The sequence below is a fragment of the Oncorhynchus nerka genome, linkage group LG24, assembly GCF_034236695.1.
Source record: "Oncorhynchus nerka isolate Pitt River linkage group LG24, Oner_Uvic_2.0, whole genome shotgun sequence".
NCBI lineage: Eukaryota > Metazoa > Chordata > Actinopteri > Salmoniformes > Salmonidae > Oncorhynchus > Oncorhynchus nerka.
The window spans coordinates 91,594,256-91,612,996 of record NC_088419.1 but is presented as its reverse complement, the minus strand read 5'-3'; the positions used below and the strand labels follow the sequence as shown (position 1 = coordinate 91,612,996).

General features: G+C 42.7%; 1 protein-coding gene across 3 annotated transcripts; it reads right to left on the bottom strand.

Moving 5' to 3' along the window:
* Nucleotides 1-101: 101 nt before the first annotated feature.
* Nucleotides 102-17,151, bottom strand: firrm (fignl1 interacting regulator of recombination and mitosis). 3 transcript variants are annotated; one of them, XM_065009323.1, is made up of 24 exons: nucleotides 17,122-17,151; nucleotides 16,346-16,463; nucleotides 16,102-16,142; nucleotides 15,568-15,656; nucleotides 15,349-15,453; nucleotides 14,614-14,754; nucleotides 14,292-14,454; nucleotides 14,018-14,102; nucleotides 13,715-13,853; nucleotides 12,848-13,002; nucleotides 12,606-12,754; nucleotides 10,931-11,060; nucleotides 10,544-10,730; nucleotides 10,059-10,141; nucleotides 9,705-9,756; nucleotides 8,517-8,606; nucleotides 7,933-8,118; nucleotides 7,263-7,379; nucleotides 7,069-7,164; nucleotides 5,948-6,061; nucleotides 5,060-5,164; nucleotides 1,656-1,736; nucleotides 724-885; nucleotides 102-415 (listed from the first exon to the last, which is right to left on the bottom strand). In XM_065009323.1, exons 2-24 carry the CDS (start codon nucleotides 16,432-16,434, stop codon nucleotides 218-220), a joined length of 2,757 nt encoding a protein of 918 aa, XP_064865395.1. In that variant the 5' UTR covers nucleotides 16,435-16,463; nucleotides 17,122-17,151; the 3' UTR covers nucleotides 102-217. The 3 variants fall into 3 exon arrangements, with proteins under 3 accessions (XP_064865395.1, XP_064865394.1, XP_064865396.1); XM_065009322.1 differs by having other exon boundaries at nucleotides 16,956-17,137; XM_065009324.1 differs by having other exon boundaries at nucleotides 7,069-7,158; nucleotides 16,956-17,137.
* Nucleotides 17,152-18,741: the final 1,590 nt, after the last annotated feature.

The following is an 18,741-nucleotide window of genomic DNA, read 5'->3' as shown; positions in this document are numbered from 1 at the left end:
GATTGAGAACTAGTGAATTTGTGCTGTAGAGGTCCACAGGATGGTAATGTCACATTCACCAGCAGAGGGCAATCATGAACCTCTTGTCTGGACACACCCAATTTACTGAAAAGACTTCATGTTTAATAAGGACTGACCCTTTCCCCCCCCATACAAACCCTATTTTATAAAAAGGGCAGATTTATAACAAAGCTTTAAAAAAAAAATACAAAAATGTTCAGTTTGTTGGGTTGGCTGTGCTGATATGGGTTATCAGCGTCTGCAACTCCTGTAGTCTGGATGTCACCCAATCTGGGGTGTCGGTGGCACGCCCCTCTACCAGCGTCTGCAGGGCCCTCAGGGAACTCTCAGCTGTCTGGAGGTAACGGCTGTACTCCTCAACGCTGGTTTCTTGCCGTGCTCGCTTGGGACAGGGCTGGGGGGGTTAATGAGTCATTATCCAAGTCTGAACACTTACAAAATACATCCCAACTTCCTTTAAGCAATCACTGACGGGACAGACTTGGTGAATAATGTACGATCAGTAATTACGTCTAGGAAGGGAAGTGAAATAAGGTATTTTGAGCTATTGGTTCAGAGACAGAAACTATTTATTTTTGAATTACCATCCTCTCACTGAATAAATCTGCCAAGTTTGCCATCAACAGCTGTTGTAGAGTTAATCTTTCATCCCCCCCCCAAAACACACATAATATGGTCACAGGCATCAGCCTCATCACTCACCTCGGTGTCAGCAGTAGACTGGTCATCATCGGCAGATGCAGCTGAAACCTCAGCAGCAGTTTCCTCATTGGTCTCCAGTATGATGTTGTGTCTATCAAGAACAGGCGTCTCCAATCTTAACCTCTCAAGCCGAGCCTCCGCCGTTTCCTGTGCGTTAATAGTCTAGAAGAACACCATGTTATGGTAGAAAAGTACAATATGTTTTAATACTGTTGTTTTTTATGCAATAGAACAGGGTTCTTAGAACTCTTCTTAGAATTACTTCACCACTATGGCCTATTTATTGCCTTACCTCCCTAATCCTACCTCATTTGCACTCACTGTATATAGATTTCTTTCTATTGTGTGATTGACTGACTGTACATTTGTTTCTTCCATGTGTAACTCTGTGTTGTTTGTGTCACACTGCTTTGTTTTTTATCTTGGCCAGGCCAGCTGTAAATGAGAACATGTTCTCAACTGACCTAAAAAAAAATTGGTGTCTAAGGTACCAGGGACGAGGTACCAGGGACGAGATCTGTTATGAATTGCTGATAAGGAGAACCTCGTCTTGGGGGCCAAACCCCTGGTTTCCATACAATGAGAACAGCAGATACTGTCTGCTATGAATTACTCATTTATTTCATAATAATCCTAACCGTTTGACCCATTCCACACATCTGTTGTTTGTCATGTATTCAGGAGGATGTGTCTTAAATATAAAATGATGTGGCTCAGTTCTGCTAGTTGAGTTTTTGGCGACTACCTCCTAGTGGTTACTTACCAACTCCATTACTGCAGTAATTAAATAAAGTTAAATTGTTTTGGGGAAATACAAAGAAAAAAAAAAAAGTCTCCCCTTTGATTATAATAATTCCACGACAATGTTCAGTCCCATCTTTTATTATCTCCAGGTCCCAATGATTGTGTATTGGATGTGTACCATTCATTACCTTACTGAGGAAATTCACCACTTTGTTTTTGGTGTCTTCTGAAGACAAGCTCTGGGAGATCACCTCCTCATGATTGGTGACCTGAAACATGAACATGACACACGTTAGTCATTTAGCAGACACTCTTATCCAGAACGACTTAGATGTAATCACATCAATTGGCCCAGCATCGTCCAGGTTTGGCCAAGGTAGGCCGTCATTGTAAATAAGAATTTGTTCTTAACTGACTTGCCCAGTTAAATATATATATATTTTTTTAACACAGTGCTGTAAGTTCACACCCCTTTACTTTGTCCACATTTTGTTGTGATATAGCCTGAATTTAAAATTGAGATTGTGTCAATTATCTACACAGAATTCTCCAGAAGGTCAAAGTGGAATTTTTGTTTGTAGAAAATTGTCTTGAGTCAATAAGTATTCAACCCCTTTGTCATGGCAAACCTAAATAAGTTCAGGAGTAAAAATGTGCTTAACAAGTCAGTCACAGAATAAGTTGAATGGACTCATTCTGTGTTCAATAATATTGCTGAACATGATTTTTGAATGACTACATAATCTTTGTACACCACAAATACAAATATCTGTCGAGCAGTGAATTTCAAGTAGTCTCAACCACAAAAGACCAGAGAATTTTCCAATGCCTCGCAAAGAAGGGCACCTATTGGTAGGTGTGTAAAAATGTAAAAAGCAGATGCTGAATACCCTTTGTGCATGGTGAAGTTATTAATTACACTTTGGATGGTATATCAATACACACAGCACAAAGACACAGGCGTCCTTGCCAACTCAGTTTCCGGAGAGGAAGGAAACCGCTCAGGGATTTCACCTTGAGGCCAAGGATTACTTTAAAACAGTTAAGAGTTTTTTGGCTGTGATAGCAGAAAACTGAGGATGATCAACAACTTGGTAAATACTCCACAATACTAACCTAAATGACAGAGTGAAAAGTAGGAAGCCTGTACAGAATAAACATATTCCAAAACATGCATCCTGTTTGCAACAAGGCACTAAGGTAATACTGCAAAATATATGCTAAAGAAATTCATTTTTTGTCCAGAATATAAAAAGCTGTGTGTTTGGGGCAAATTCAACACAACACATCACTGAGTACCACTTCATATTTTCAAGCACTGTGGTGGCTGCATCATGTTATGGCTACGCTTGTCATCAGCAAGGACTAGGGAGTTTTTTTAGGATAAAAATAAACAGAATAGAGCTAAGCACAGGCAAAATCCTAGAAAACCTAGTTGAGTCTGCTTTCCAACAGACACTGGGAGACTAATTCACCTTTCAGCAGAACAATAACCTAAAACACAAGGTCAAATATACACTGGAGTTGCTTACCAAAACCACATTGAATGTACCGGAGTGGCCTAGTTACAATTTGGACTTAAAATCGTCTTGAAAATCTCAGGCAAGACTTGAAAATGGCTGTCTAGAAATGATCAACAACCAACACTACAGAGCTTGAAGAATTTAAAAAAGACATGTGCAAATATTGTTACAATCCAGGTGTGGAAAGAACTTAGAGACTTACCAAAAAAGACTCACAGCTGTGATCCCTGCCAAAGGTGATTCTAACATGTACAGCTGAAGTCAGAAGTTTACATACACTTAGGTTGGAGTCATTAAAACTTGTTTTACAACCACTCCACAAATTTCTTGTTAACAAACTATAGTTTTGGCAAGTCGGTTAGGACATCTACTTTGTGCACGACAAGTAATTTTTCCAACAATTGTTTACAGACAGATTATTTCACTGTATCCTAATTCCAGTGGGTCAGAAGTTCAAACACTAAATTGACTGTGCCTTTAAACAGCTTGGAAAATTCCAGAAAATTATGTCATGGCTTTAGAAGCTTCTGTTAGGCTAATTGATATCATTTGAGTCAATTGGAGGTGTACCTGTGGATGTATTTCAAGGCCTACCTTCAAACGCAGTGCCTCTTTGCTTGAAATCATGGGAAAAACAATATAAATCAGCCAAGACTTGAGGAGCAATTGAAGGTACCACGTTCATCTGTACAAACAATAGTACGCAAGTATAAACACCATGGGACCACGCAGCCACCATACCGCCCAGGAAGAAGACGCGTTCTGTCTCCTAGAGATGAACGTACTTGTGCGAAAAGTGCAAATCAATCCCAGAACAACAGCAAAGGACCTTGTGAAGATGGAGGTACAAAAGTATCTATATCCACAGTAAAACAAGTCCTATATCGACATACCCTGAAAGGTCGCTCAGCAAGGAAGAAGCCACTGCTCCAAAACCGCCATAAAAAAGCCAGACTACGGTTTGCAACTGCACATGGGGACAAAGATTGTAATTTTGGGAGAAATGTCCTCTGGTCTGACGAAACAAAAATAGAACTGTTTGGCATAATGACCATCGTTATGTTTGGAGGAAAAAGGGGGAGGCTTGCAAGCCGAAGAACACCATCCCAACCGTGAAGCACGGGGGTGGCAGCATCATGTTGTGGGGGTTCTTTGCTGCAGGAGGGACTGGTGCACTTCACAAAATAGATGGCATCATGAGGAAAGAAAATGATGTGGATATATTGAAGCAAGACATCAGTCAGGAAGTTAAAGCTTGGTCGCAAATGGGTCTTCCAAATGGACACTGACCCCAAGCATACTTCCAAAGTTGTGGCAAAATTGCTTAAGGACAACAAAGTCAAGGTATTGGAGTGGCCATCACAAAGCCCTGACCTCAACCCTATAGACAATTTGTGGGCAGAACTGAGAAAGCATGTGCGAGCAAGGAGGCCTACAAACCTGACTCAGTTACACCAGCTCTGTCAGGAGGAATGGGCCACAATTCACCCAAGATATTGTGGAAAACTTGTGGAAGGCTACCCGAAACGTTTGACACAAGTTAAACCATTTAAAGTCAATGCTACCAAATACTAATTGAGCGAACTTCTGACCCACTGGGAATGTGATGAAAGAAATAAAAGCTTAAATAAATCTCTACTATTGTTCTGATGTTTCACATTCTTAAAATAAAGTGGTGATTCTAACTGACCTAAAACAGGGAATCTTTACTTGGATTAAATGTCAGGAATTGTGAAAAACTGAGTTGAAATGTATTTGGTAAACTTCCAACTTCAACTGTGTTGACTCTGGGGGTTGAATAGTTCTCTAATGAAGATTTTTTTAATGTTATAATTTCTCTTTCACTTTGACAAAGTATTTTGTGTAGATCGTTGAAGAAAAATTACAAATCCATTTTAATCCCACTTTGGAATACAACAAAATGTGAAAAATTCTAGGAATGTGTATACTTTCTAAAAGCACATTGAAGTTCATACGTACATTAAAGTGGCCACTATCCCTCCAGTTTTAAATAAAAACTGAGGAAACTCATAGGAATTTTTAAGATACAGTGTTCAGGAGAGTCTCACCTCTGCAAAGTGGGCGAAGGCCTCCAGGGCATGTTGGTTTATTAGCCAGGACCGCTCAGCTAGCAGGACCCCAAACACATCACTCAGCCTGGGAAACACCTGACTCTGTGGATGACACACCACACACGCGCATCTGTTGGTCACTATACTTAAAAAAAATTTTTTTTTTTTTTTAAATCAAGTAGGGTCGTGGATCAGACAACCAGTCAGTATCTGGTGTGACGATTTGCCTCATGCAGCACGACAAATCTCCTTCACACAGAGTTGATCAGGCTGTTGATTGTGGCCTGTGGAATGTTGTCCCACTTCTCTTCAATGGCTGTGTGAAAGTTGCTGGATATTGGCGGCAACTGGAACACGCTGTCGTACACGTCGATCCAGAGCATTCCAAACATGCTCATTGGGTGACTTGTCTAGAGTATGCAGGCCATAGCAGAACAGACCTTTTCAGCTGTGCATTATCATGCTGAAACATGAGGTGATGGCGGCGTATGAATGGCATGACAATGGGTCTCAGGATCGCATCACGGTATCTCTGTGCATTCAAATTGCCAATTGCACGCTCCCTAAAAACTTGTGTTGTGTGACAAATCTGCACATTTTAGAGTAGCCTTTTGGTGCACCTGTGCCATGATCATTCTGTTTAATCAGCTTCTTGATATGCCACACCAGTCAGATGAATGGGATTATTTTGGCAAAGGAGAAATGCTCACTAACATGACATAAACAAATGTGTGCACAAAATATGAGATAAAGCTTATTGTGCATATGGAAAATTCTGGGGATCTTTAATTTCAGCTCATGAAACATGGGCCCAACACTTAATATTTTTGTTCAGAATAAATTTTTCTGTCCATCATACAGTAGTACCTGGCTATCATACAATACCTGGATATCATGTGGGATGAACACCTTGCCTAGAGAGGCCAAGAACTCCAGAGCAGCCAGCAGCAGCTCATCAGGACACTTCTCAGAGACCATGGCTCCCACACACACAAGGGCCTAAAAACACACTCAATCAATTTATAATACACAACAACTGGTAAATAGTCGCTGGAATTTCAGCCAGGTAGCTCAAGGACTCTGGCTACTTTTAGCCTGATAGCTTCTAACTTAATCCCTCTAGTTATAACTAGCTAACGTTAAAACGAAGCCTGACCCCAGTATGAGTAGTTGACTGAAATTAAGCTATAATTTTGACAAAAAGATAGGCTACTATAAGTTCTCATAACAAAATTAGCGTGGCTTTAGTAGTGAGGCCGGCCACCATGGAGGCAGAGAGAGACAGAGATATATAGAGAGAGAGAGATGGAGAGAGAGTCTGTCTACCCACATCCATCCCTACACATGCAGTCAGAGCCGGCCCTAGCCTTTTGGGGGCCCTAAGTGAAATGTGGTTGGCGGGCCCCCCCCACACCTTGTGAGCAAAACATTTTAGCGCCCCCCCCTACCCCCCTCCCCTCTTGACAGCGGAGACAAAACATTGTTTTGGAGTAAATCCACACATTTAGCCATGGGGCGGAGAGAAAATGTTGTGCAATTCCACACACAGCCATGGGGCGGAGAGAAGATGTTGTGCAATTCCACACATTTAGCCATGGGGCGGAGAGAAAATGTTGTGCAATTCAACAGATTTTGCCATGGGGTAGAAGATTTTGCTATTTTATAACGCAATTCATACAATTCTACACATTTTGCCATGGGGCAGAGAGAAAAGTTTTCAGTTTTGAATATGATATCTGAGTGAGAGTGACTAACAAAATCAATGGGGCCCCCCCGGTCGGTAATTTAACCATGATTACTACTAGTTTAGATAGCTGGCTAGACTAACTTACCAATGAAGAAAATGTTTTCTCTGACATGGGCTAATTGAGTGATTGTCAAAATTGCACCTTTTGTATTCTACTAGTCAAGTTCCCTCCCGTGCGTTGTCTGGATAGCCCACTGGACCTGATAGTTTAGCACATCACTGAGCATCATAGTCACTGGAGTGAGTTTGTGTTCTGTACCTGACAGATGACCCATGGGTCAAAACCCTTCACCAAGATGGCTGACATGGAGAGGAGGAGTTTCAGAGTGCACCGGATGCTAGGGTGGATCTGCACCTGCCAATCAAAAGGGATAGAGTTAACTGAACAGGCAAACTGTACACCCAAATGTATTTGTGAGTGTGTTTGCGTGTGTCCAGAAGCACTTCCCTCACCTGACTGGGACACATGGCAACCCAGAGTTGTGAGATGATCATCAGTGGAGACGACCCACACTCTGCCTCTGGAGATACACCTCGAACCACCATCAGCAGGGACAACAGTGCTTTGTTCTGGGGGGCGGGAAAATGGATCGAACTGACAGGCCATACTGTAGTGCTTTCATACTAAATTATAAACAGAACGGTCCACTTAGGACGACAAGAAATGACCTTATCTACCCTGATTTTCCTCACACGAAACAAGATTTATTTTATTGGTACTTTTTATCTAAGCTCTTAAACCAAAAGTCTTCACCTTCTCTAAGCTCTTATATCCAGTCATGATCTTTCTATTCAACACCTACTATATGCCAGGAGACAACCATGTAGCAGATAATAGTGTAGCCTTGCCCTGTCTATACTCTTGGTAATGAAATGAGACCTTCAGCGTGGTAACTAAGGCCGAAATGTGTCACGAGGCATGTTCATTCTTTTTTTTTTTTTTAAAGGTGCCTGCCTGTCAATGAGGCTGTATAAAACAGGTAGGTTCAGCACTATCACTCCAGTGGAATAGAATACAACTAACTTTAGTGTTCAGCTGGGCACTAAAAAGCGTTTTAGATAGGCTTTGCCCCTTGGTCTAAAGCATCTTCTGAACCGAGGGAGTCTGAACTGTCCTCCTCACCACTTTGTCCAATTGTCCCAGTTTGCACCCAGCCTTTTGCCAGTTTGTCACAGTGGTGTTAGTTAAGGTGATGATGTCTGCCTCGACCCGCTGCCGGGCATCATGGGAAAGGGCTCTAAGGAGGATGTGACACCATACAGGGAGGTTGTCATCCTGGGAGGGAGGGAAACGCTCCACCAACTCCATCTACAATGAAAACACACAGAAATGTATAACACATATCACATGAAAAACACACTCTGTCACATACAAATGTAAATAAAAAAACACTCTGTCACATACAAATGTAAATAAAAACACAGTCACATACAAATGTAAATAAAAAACACACTCTGTCACATACAAATGTAAATAAAAAAACACACTCTGTCACATACAAATGTAAATAAAAAAACACACTCTGTCACATACAAATGTAAATAAAAAAACACACTCTGTCACATACAAATGTAAATAAAAAAACACACTCTGTCACATACAAATGTAAATAAAAAAACACACAAGCTCACTTTATAAAACCAGAGAGCGACAGCCCCCCCCACACACGCACACACACACACATTTTCTCCGTGTTGCTGTCTGACCTGGTGTTCAGGAGTCATGAAGAACACCATACGTCTCAGCAGCAGAGACAGGTGGGACAGCTGGTAACACTCCCCACCACACGACTTCACCTGGGGAGGGGGGTGAAGGTAGGTAGCTTCAGTTTATTTCATGACCTGGGGCACGGTTACTAACAGGTGTCTCCTTCCCCCCAGGATCCAGAAACACCAATTGTCGCCTCTGTCGGGGTATCAGAGAGGCCCTAGTCCACAGCCACCCTGCCCACAGAGAGATGCCAAAGGCTTCTTAACACCCCTAAGGCTTGCACCCTACACACTTGTGGAGATCTGACTGGATTTGACAGGTGTTAAGCCATCTGGTAGCAGCTCCAGCTTGCCTTGTGATAGGCTAAATACACCATGTGTCTTATAACAATTGTAAATGAGAACTTGTTCTCAACTTGCCTACCTGGTTAAATAAAGGTGAAATAAATAAATAAATAATCAAATCATCTCAGATCTCCACAAGTGCGTCGGCCTTATGGGGTGGATTTGGGACTGGGCCTTGGATAGGGATGATAAACTAGGATACACACAGAGAGAAAGAGACCAGACAGAAAGAGATCACTGATCGCAAGGGAGAAGGTGTGACCCCTGTGGTCTGTCTGTCCTCTCTACGATACACACAGAGAGAAAGAGACCAGACAGAGAGAGATCACTGATTGCACGGGAGAAGGTGTGACCCCTGTGGTCTGTCTGTCCTCTCTACGATACACACAGAGAGAAAGAGACCAGACAGAGAGAGAGATCACTGATCGCACGGGAGAAGGTGTGACCCCTGTGGTCTGTCTGTCCTCTCTACGATACACACAGAGAGAAAGAGACCAGACAGAGAGAGATTACTGATCGCACGGGAGAAGGTGTGACCCCTGTGGTCTGTCTGTCCTCTCTACGATACACACAGAGAGAAAGAGACCAGACAGAGAGAGATCACTGATCGCAAGGGAGAAGGTGTGACCCCTGTGGTCTGTCTGTCCTCTCTACGATACACACAGAGAGAAAGAGACCAGACAGAGAGAGATTACTGATCGCACGGGAGAAGGTGTGACCCCTGTGGTCTGTCTGTCCTCTCTACGATACACACAGAGAGAAAGAGACCAGACAGAGAGAGATTACTGATCGCACGGGAGAAGGTGTGACCCCTGTGGTCCGTCTGTCCTCTCTACTCACCAGCTGAGCTGTGAGGAGACCGTGATGCAGGCACAGTTCAGCTGTACCATACCTGCAGAGAGAGGACAGAGTCACTCACAGCCGGCAGCAAACACACAGGACATGCAGCGGACATTTACAGTATCGCGACATTTATGTGAAATGTACTTTACATTTGAGTAATTTAGCAGACAGTCTCCCTCCAGAGAAGACTTCCAGTTAGTACATCCATTTTTTTTTTAAAGGTGGTTAGGTGAGACAACCACATAAACATAGTGAGCAAATTTTGTCCCTGAAAAAGAAAAAAGCATCAGTTTATAAGCAATGTCGGTGTTGGTGGAAGGAAGGCGGGTGTTTTTGTGGCCAGATGCTCACCGGGCCATGAAGCACCACACGTCAGTAGCCAGCAGGGCCGTCTGGGTGTCAGGCTGCAGCACGGCCTCCAACAGACTACGCTCCTGATGGATGGATTAGCACAAATGAAGGACAGAGAAAGAAAGAGAGAGAGAGAGAACGAAACATAAAGAGAGGAAGGTTTGGTATGACATCATAAACTGATCCACAGTAGAAAAACAGATGAAGGATAATGATTGAGCCACGTTTCAGGGTGATAATTTCACCAGAAATGACCTTGTTGTTTCCACTAAATAAAACAGAGAAACTGAGATTTGGTATGATATCATAAACATACTGTATCCACAATTTCATCATAATGCAATCATTTACAGTTTTTCCAAGCTAGGAAAAACTCAGGGGCCAAAGTGCTGTGTAGAGTATATGTGTGTGTACACGGTGTGTAAAATTCTTACACACAATATCTACAACAATTTACACCCAACAGTTTGTGGGCAGGGCCTCACCAGTAGGGGGAAGTGTTCTGGGGGCAGCGATGCCACACGGGCACAGAGCATCACACAGACGTGATGATGTAGGGTCACGTTCCCCTGGGCTTGACCCTTCATCATCACCCCAGGCAACAGGACTGGAACCCTGCGTTCCGTACAGCACCGCCTGAAGCTCTGGAACAAGGCCCGGAACAGAGGTAGTCTGAAGACAGGGCAGGCAGGGGGGAAGAGAGAGGGGAGACAGAATGCCATATCAAAGAAATGTTTGGGTGAAAATGAAATACTTGGATGTATTATGGAGTTTTTGGGACTATTTAATTGGTTCTTTTGCACTAGTCAAACTAAATAAAAAAACTATTTGACTAATGTCTGGTCGACAGCCATAGTCTAGAGCCCTCCTACCTGGGTGTGTCCTCAGGGAAGTGGCTGCCGTCACACCACAGCTGCAGCGCCTCCTCTGGATGGGAGGGGAACTGACCCATGACACTCACCAGCAGGAGGCAATGAGGTAACTCTGTCTCAGGACTCAACTCTACATACAGGTACACAAACAGGACAGGCAGGGGCCACAAAAAGGCTCACACTCAACACAAGGTGGGCCTGACAAGACTCATGAGACCGTAGGCCTACTGGTAAAAATGGACACGAGGGGGTATTTTAGGCATTATTATTAGTGACATTTTTAGGCATTATTATCGCAATCTACTCTTTTTACTGACTCAAGTCGTGCTTCGTTTTTTTGTTGTTGTGAGTGACTCGTTCATTTTAGTAATTAGTTTTGACCTGCTGACCGCAGTGAAGTCCTACAACAGGATTACTACACTCTCCTCTGGCTCAGTGGCTCCAGTGAAGTCCTACAGCAGGATTACTACACTCTCCTCTGGCTCAGTGGCTCCAGTGAAGTCCTACAGCAAGATTACTACACTCTCCTCTGGCTCAGTGGCTCCAGTGAAGTCCTACAGCAAGATTACTGCACTCTCCTCCTGCTCAGTGGCTCCAGTGAAGTACTACAGCAAGATTACTGCACTCTCCTCCTGCTCAGTGGCTCCAGTGAAGTCCTACAGCAGGATTACTACACTCTCCTCTGGCTCAGTGGCTCCAGAGACCTCCGACCAACTACTATCTGTCATGTAGCCGTGCAGGAAAACAGATCGTGCTGCAGGCAGCATAGACGAAAAAGACATGTTTAGAAATGATCATTGGTCGCATGGTGCAAGAATGAATACAATGAGTTATTGAATGTTATGATGGACACAGCTTTGTAGAAACAAAACGTACACAGCCTCTGTTCAACAAACTCGAACAATAATCATTTGAGGGGGCTGGGGCCCAAACTATATTGTTCTTATCATCACCCATATCAGCCGTTCACAATCTAGTCCGGCCACAACTAGACTTCGTTTTCAAATGCATCAAGAAATAATCATATTTGTTTTGCTAGCGATCAACATTGTTGACGTGAACTTGTAGAATCATGAGTCTTCAGTTCATCGTTTGGTGGTCCTGTGTGCACTGGGCATTACTGTCTCAAAAGGAACTAAACGAGTCGAAAGATGAGTTATTTTGACTGAACGAGTCGATAAGATCAGAGTCAGTAAAAAGAGCTGAACTTCTTATCTCTACTGTTTATGTCGCCTGATTAATGACAGATAACAAGCAGAGCCCTGATATTCAAAGTGGTACTTTGGCCTTATGAGATGTGAGAGAATTGTGTTCCAAGTTGACCTCTGACCCCTAAATAAATAAAAATAGAGCACACTCAGCAAACCAATGTCCTCAAAGGACACCAACGGAAGGGGGGGTGTGTGTGTGTGCTACATATGTCTCGAGGCGGAAAGCATCCCTACAGTACATTGACAGAGGCCCCAGATGGACGTGGGACAGTGGACATGGATGTAATAATGGATGTAATAAGGAAACAGACTGTACAATTCAAGACCTAAGGCTCATGGCAGTAAAGTGCATCATGGGAAAAAAAACTTGTGGCCCCAAACAATGTCAATAAAGCACATGGGTTAGCATAGACTGCAGTATTTCATATTTTTCTACACTAGGGTGAAGGTAGAGGTGGACTCACGCTGGCTGGGGTTGAGGACGGACTCGGCGAAGGGTCTGAGGGGGAGCAGCTGGGAGAGCAGAGCGTCCATGGGCACCAGAGCTGCTCCATTCAGCTCCTCAGACAGAGGGGAGGGGAGCACTGGGGAACACAGGCTGGGGGGAAACTTGCTGTGGATAAAATATGAAACGTTAACCATGGAGGGGGGTGTGTGTGTGAGTGTACAGTACGCGTGAGTTGCAGAAAGTGTAGCCGTATTGTACCTGACAATTTGAAGGTAAAGTTGGTGGAAGCGTCCGCAAGACTTAGAAAGAAAAGCCTTGAATTCCTTTATGTAATGAACTAATGTGTTGGCAAAAAATCTGCACATCTTTGTAGTTTTCTGAAAAAGCTTGTATTCTGGGCTGTGTGTCACCTGCTGTAGAAAACACAGAGACCAGCGGTTCAACAGGACAGCAGGAACAACCAGATCAAGCAGAGAGCATTGTTTCCCTGTGTGGCTGTGTTCTACCCTTCACCTCATGCTCAGACATCTAGGGTCACAATGAGAATGTTGCATTTCTGTCCTGAATTGACCAGTAACAAACTCCCAAGCAAAAAAAAAAATCTCTATTGTTGTGTAATATTAATGAATAATACATTTGACCTCCAGGCTTTTCATTTGCACACACTGTATACAGATTTTTCTATTGTGTTATTGACTGTACGTTTGTTTATGCCATGTGTAAATCTGTGTTGTTTGTGCCGCACTGCTTTGCTTTATCTTGGCCAGGTGGCAGTTGTAAATGGCCAACCGGGTTAAATAAAGGTGAAATAAATCAATAATTATAGAAGGAAATCAGCACATTCCACTCATCAAGGTCATGTTCAGTGAGCACGCAGTAACAAAAAACATGAGGAAATGAATGAAAGATTAATGCCAGCCCGGTGAGCACAAGTTGAAGATTTATTTTCAACGTCTTTTCACCCAAAAATATGTATTTTCAAAATCTTGTCAACCAAAAATATAAATGTCAACGTCTTTTCAAACAAAAATATCTATTTTCAACAGCTTTTCAACCCAAAAGATGCATCGTCGTCTTTCACTCATAGGGTGTGTTCCTCAGACTGTGATGTGATTGGCCGTGTACCTGTGGTCCCGCCTGACTGATCTGCTCAGCCAGCTCCAGGCAGCTGTGGAAAGATGCCAGCAGGTCGTCGCACAGACAGGATGTGATGTCACCGTGACGAAGCCGCTCCTCCACCAACGACCCATACTTCACACACTGCCTGATCAGATCAATCAATCAGTCAGCCAACAAAAACAGCTAAATAGACTTAAATTATCAGTAAAATGTCATGTTTGTGGGGCGGACTGTACTTAGTGAATAATTCATTTACAATCGATCAGAAAATGTTTATGATGATTAAAAATGTACATGTTCTATACTTACTTAATAATGAATTTCCATGTGTTGGCGTGTAGTGCGATGTCAAGGTTTGAAATAACCGAGCATATATCCAGGAGACTATGAATCACTGAGGAAAATAAACACCTTTTCATTGTCATCACCGAGGCAAAAACTATTGTTAATGTATGACAATGTCTTACCATAACACTGAATAGTATAAAATGGTCACTTTTACCTACAGTGAGAATTACTACCCACAAACAACCAGACGGATGCATAAGTCTCTTCCGAGAGACACACACACACACACACACACCAGTGATGATGTCGGAGACGTCGTCCTCCGAGGCTGTGTTCTCCAGGGAGATCCTGTCCATTAGTTCCATCAGGCCTTTCTGTAGTGAGTAAGCCTCTTTAAACAGGCCCTGAAGCAGGTCTCCCACAAGGGACAGACGCCCACAGTACACTTCCCCACTCTCCTGGGGAAACAGTCATTCCCACAACATATTGGAATAACGCCACTGACTCCATACAGTACAAAACTACATATCAACATGATGGACTCTTAGAGAATACTCCTAGACATAGACATTTGCACAGTAAGAATAATTAAAACAGTGAATTATTTGCAGTCATACCTTGCAGTGATGGAAGGTGTTCCTGAGGACCTTAAGGATGCAGGAGGGTAAGGAGCGGATACTATCCAGGGCAGGAGCCTCCTCAAATGAGCAGACATGACGCACACAGCCAGACAGCACCTCCAACACCTGCACCATCACCTGGCAAACAGAACTCCCCCCAGCTAATGATGTCCACTCAGTACAATTAGCATTCAGATTTGAAGAGGGGAAAACAACTTATACCTTAAAACACAACAGAGAGAGAGACAGGGGAGTGATTCTCTCTCATATTGTATCAGAGACAGAGAGAGAGACAGGGGAGTGATTCTCTCTCATATTGTATCAGAGACAGAGAGAGAGACAGGAGAGTGATTCTCTCTCATATTGTATCAGAGACAGAGAGAGAGACAGGGGAGTGATTCTCTCTCATATTGTATCAGAGACAGAGAGAGACAGGGGAGTGATTCTCTCTCATATTGTATCAGAGACAGAGAGAGAGACAGGGGAGTGATTCTCTCTCATATTGTATCAGAGACAGAGAGAAAGACAGGAGAGTGATTCTCTCTCATATTGTATCAGAGACAGAGAGAGAGACAGGGGAGTGATTCTCTCTCATATTGTATCAGAGACAGAGAGAGAGACAGGGGAGTGATTCTCTCTCATATTGTATCAGAGACAGAGAGAGAGACAGGGGAGTGATTCTCTCTCATGTTGTATCAGAGAGAGAGAATTTACCAGGCATTAAGAACACACCTGTAGAATGTTCCTGAGAAAAGAGTGTATTTCCGTGTTCTGAATGGACAGCCCTCCTACTTGGTTAGTGATCTCTTTCATCATTGTGTTGAACATCTTCCCGACCTGCAGAAATTACAACAGTTAAACACACACACACACACACACACACACACACACTGAGCTGATGCTTGTGAACATATGTGTCTTTGTTCAAACAAGAAATGAAATATGTCCTACCTTAGGTAAGACCTTGGAGAAACACTCGTCTTCCAGCTCTGACAGGCTGAGGTGAGGCAGGAACATGTCTGTGATGATTTTCAGCACATCTAAAAGAAGACACAAACATGAAATGAGAGAACGAGTGCCACTGGTCCTTTCACTCCAGGCCTTATTCATGGAGAACACTGAATTATGACTGGGTTTTACTGACAGGTGACAACTTCTGATTTTGATTTCACCTTTACTCAACCAGGTAGGCCAGTTGAGAACAAGTTCTCATTTACAACTGCGACCTGAACTTCATGTCCCCAACTAAAATTTGAGTCAAAAACTGTCTTTACACACCATTATAAGTATGTACGCATATATATATATTTATATTCCAGTCTCCAACGTTGCTCGTTCTGATATTTTTTAAACGTTATTGCTAGGTATTGCTACCCGGTTGGAGCTAGAAACACACGTATTTTGCTGGACCTGCGATAACGGCAGCAAATCTGTGTTTTCACGACTCGTAAAACTTTGATTTGATGTTAAAAAGATGAGACTTACGTATATGTTCTTCCCAGCTTTCGGTCTTATAATGCATGGAGTACACACAGTTAAGGAGTTCAAAGGTAATGCCATTTGACTTCAACAGTAGTAGCTACACATACAGGCATACTACATCAACTGGATAGGTCTGAAGTGCATTTGTGCAGACCCCAGAACTGATGTTTACAGTCATTTCAACCATAAGTAAATAATTTATGCCCCATGCCATGTTTTGTACAATAGTGACCCACGAAAGGATATGATGAGTTTGGGGAGGACGGATTTGACTTCCAGCCGACAGGTGTCCTTACTCCACTGGACCACCTCTTCCAACAGAGTGGTCTGCGACATGGTGGTGATGACAGCCTAGGTGGTGTACACTACAAAACAAATAACATTATTCTCGTACTTTTCTCTACAAACCATAGATGTAGCAAGCTACTAGTTAAATCATAGGAATAGAAACGCCGGTTAAACGCAACGAGTTGAGCGGCGACTAGTGTGGGCAGACAGCTCTAATGTCGTAAAATGAAGTTCTTATCAAAACTACTCATTTTAGCATCCAAATAACAATATTGTGTGTATATTGTGGGCTATTATTTTGGTGCTGAAGTCAGTCGTTTTGAATCATTTTATTTGGCATAGGAGCCAACCAACTCTATCGCAAATCGTTGCGTTTAGACGGCTAAGGAGGTTGTACAGGCACTAAACTTGTCAAGGTTAACTAGCTGGCTGCAGGTTAGGTTTGGATAACAGCACCGCTTACAGCCAGCTCGTTAGCAAGGTAGCTAGTTAACAAGCTTCCCTCTGATTCCGTTGACGTTAGCCAACTAAGTAGCGTTAGCTAGCTACATTGATAAGCTTGTGTTTACCTTGCTACTTTCTTTCAGTAGTTCACAAATCCCCACGAAATGTAAATTCTACTTGCGTTATTACATGCATAGAAAAACGACATGTCTTGCTTCGCTAGCTAACTGGTTTAAAAAATATTCAAACTGTATAGAGAGTTTATGGAAAACTTTAGTCAAAAAGAGGTACCTGTGTGAAGCTAGCCACAATAAGGATGAGCGACTATAGAGGAGTTTGCGGTTTTCCTTCAAAGTAAAAGTCCATCATTGAAAGTGATTCAAACAGATACAAATAGTGGAATAATGACACATTTGGACGAGATAATGCTAAACAAGGTCGGAATGTGGAAATATAAGTTCAACAAAAGACAATAATTTGTTAATTTTGCAACCACAACAAACAAAAATATCGCACTGTGGCTGAACTAGATTGTAGGATTCCATTGTAGGCATACTTATGTGCAATGTTGTTGTTTTTTAACCTTTATTTAACTAGGCAAGTCAGGTAAGAACAAATTCTTATTTTCAATGTGACGGCCTTAGAACAGTGGGTTAACTGCCTTGTTCAGGGGCAGAAGGATAGATTTTTACCTTGTCAGCTCAGGGATTCGATTTTGCAACATTTCAGTTACAAGTCCAACGCTCTAACCATCAGGCTACCTGCTGCCCCTTACCTATGGATCTTGGGTCCATGAAATGGGGTATCATCACACTCAGTTACACAAACAGATTACAATTCTGAAGAGTTTACAGAAATATTAGTGTCGTAGCTCGTATTAAGGAACTTTAACTGTGGAAAATTACCTCACTATTCAGCCTATTGTGCGTATTGACATTTCTATTGAAATGAACAGACTTATCTATGGATCTAGGGTCCATGAAATGGAGTTTCAGCCTACTCAGTGACATCCATAGATTACAGCTGTGAAGGCTGTAAGCATGTGACTAATTAAATTTGATTTCATAGAGTTAAAGATTCTTAATATGAATTTTTATTTTTTTATTTCACCTTTATTTAACCAGGTAGGCTAGTTGAGAACAAGTTCTCATTTGCAACTGCGACCTTGCCAAGATAAAGCATAGCAGTGTGAACAGACAACACAGAGTTACACATGGAGTAAACAATTAACAAGTCAATAACACAGTAGAAAAAAAAGGGGAGTCTATATACATTGTGTGCAAAAGGCATGAGGAGGTAGGCGAATAATTACAATTTTGCAGATTAACACTGGAGTGATAAATGATCAGATGGTCATGTACAGGTAGAGATATTGGTGTGCAAAAGAGCAGAAAAGTAAATAAATAAAAACAGTATGGGGATGAGGTAGGTAAAAATGGGTGGGCTATTTACCGATAGACTATGTACAGCTGCAGCGATCGGTTAGCTGCTCAGATAGCAGATGTTTGAAGTTGGTGAGGGAGATAAAAGTCTCCAACTTCAGCGATTTTTGCAATTCGTTCCAGTCACAGGCAGCAGAGAACTGGAACGAAAGGCGGCCAAATGAGGTGTTGGCTTTAGGGATGATCAGTGAGATACACCTGCTGGAGCGCGTGCTACGGATGGGTGTTGCCATCGTGACCAGTGAACTGAGATAAGGCGGAGCTTTACCTAGCATGGACTTGTAGATGACCTGGAGTCAGTTGGTCTGGTGATGAATATGTAGCGAGGGCCAGCCGACTAGAGCATACCGGTCGCAGTGGTGGGTGGTATAAGGTGCTTTAGTGACAAAACGGATGGCACTGTGATAAACTGCATCCAGTTTGCTGAGTAGAGCGTTGGAAGCAATTTTGTAGATGACATCGCCGAAGT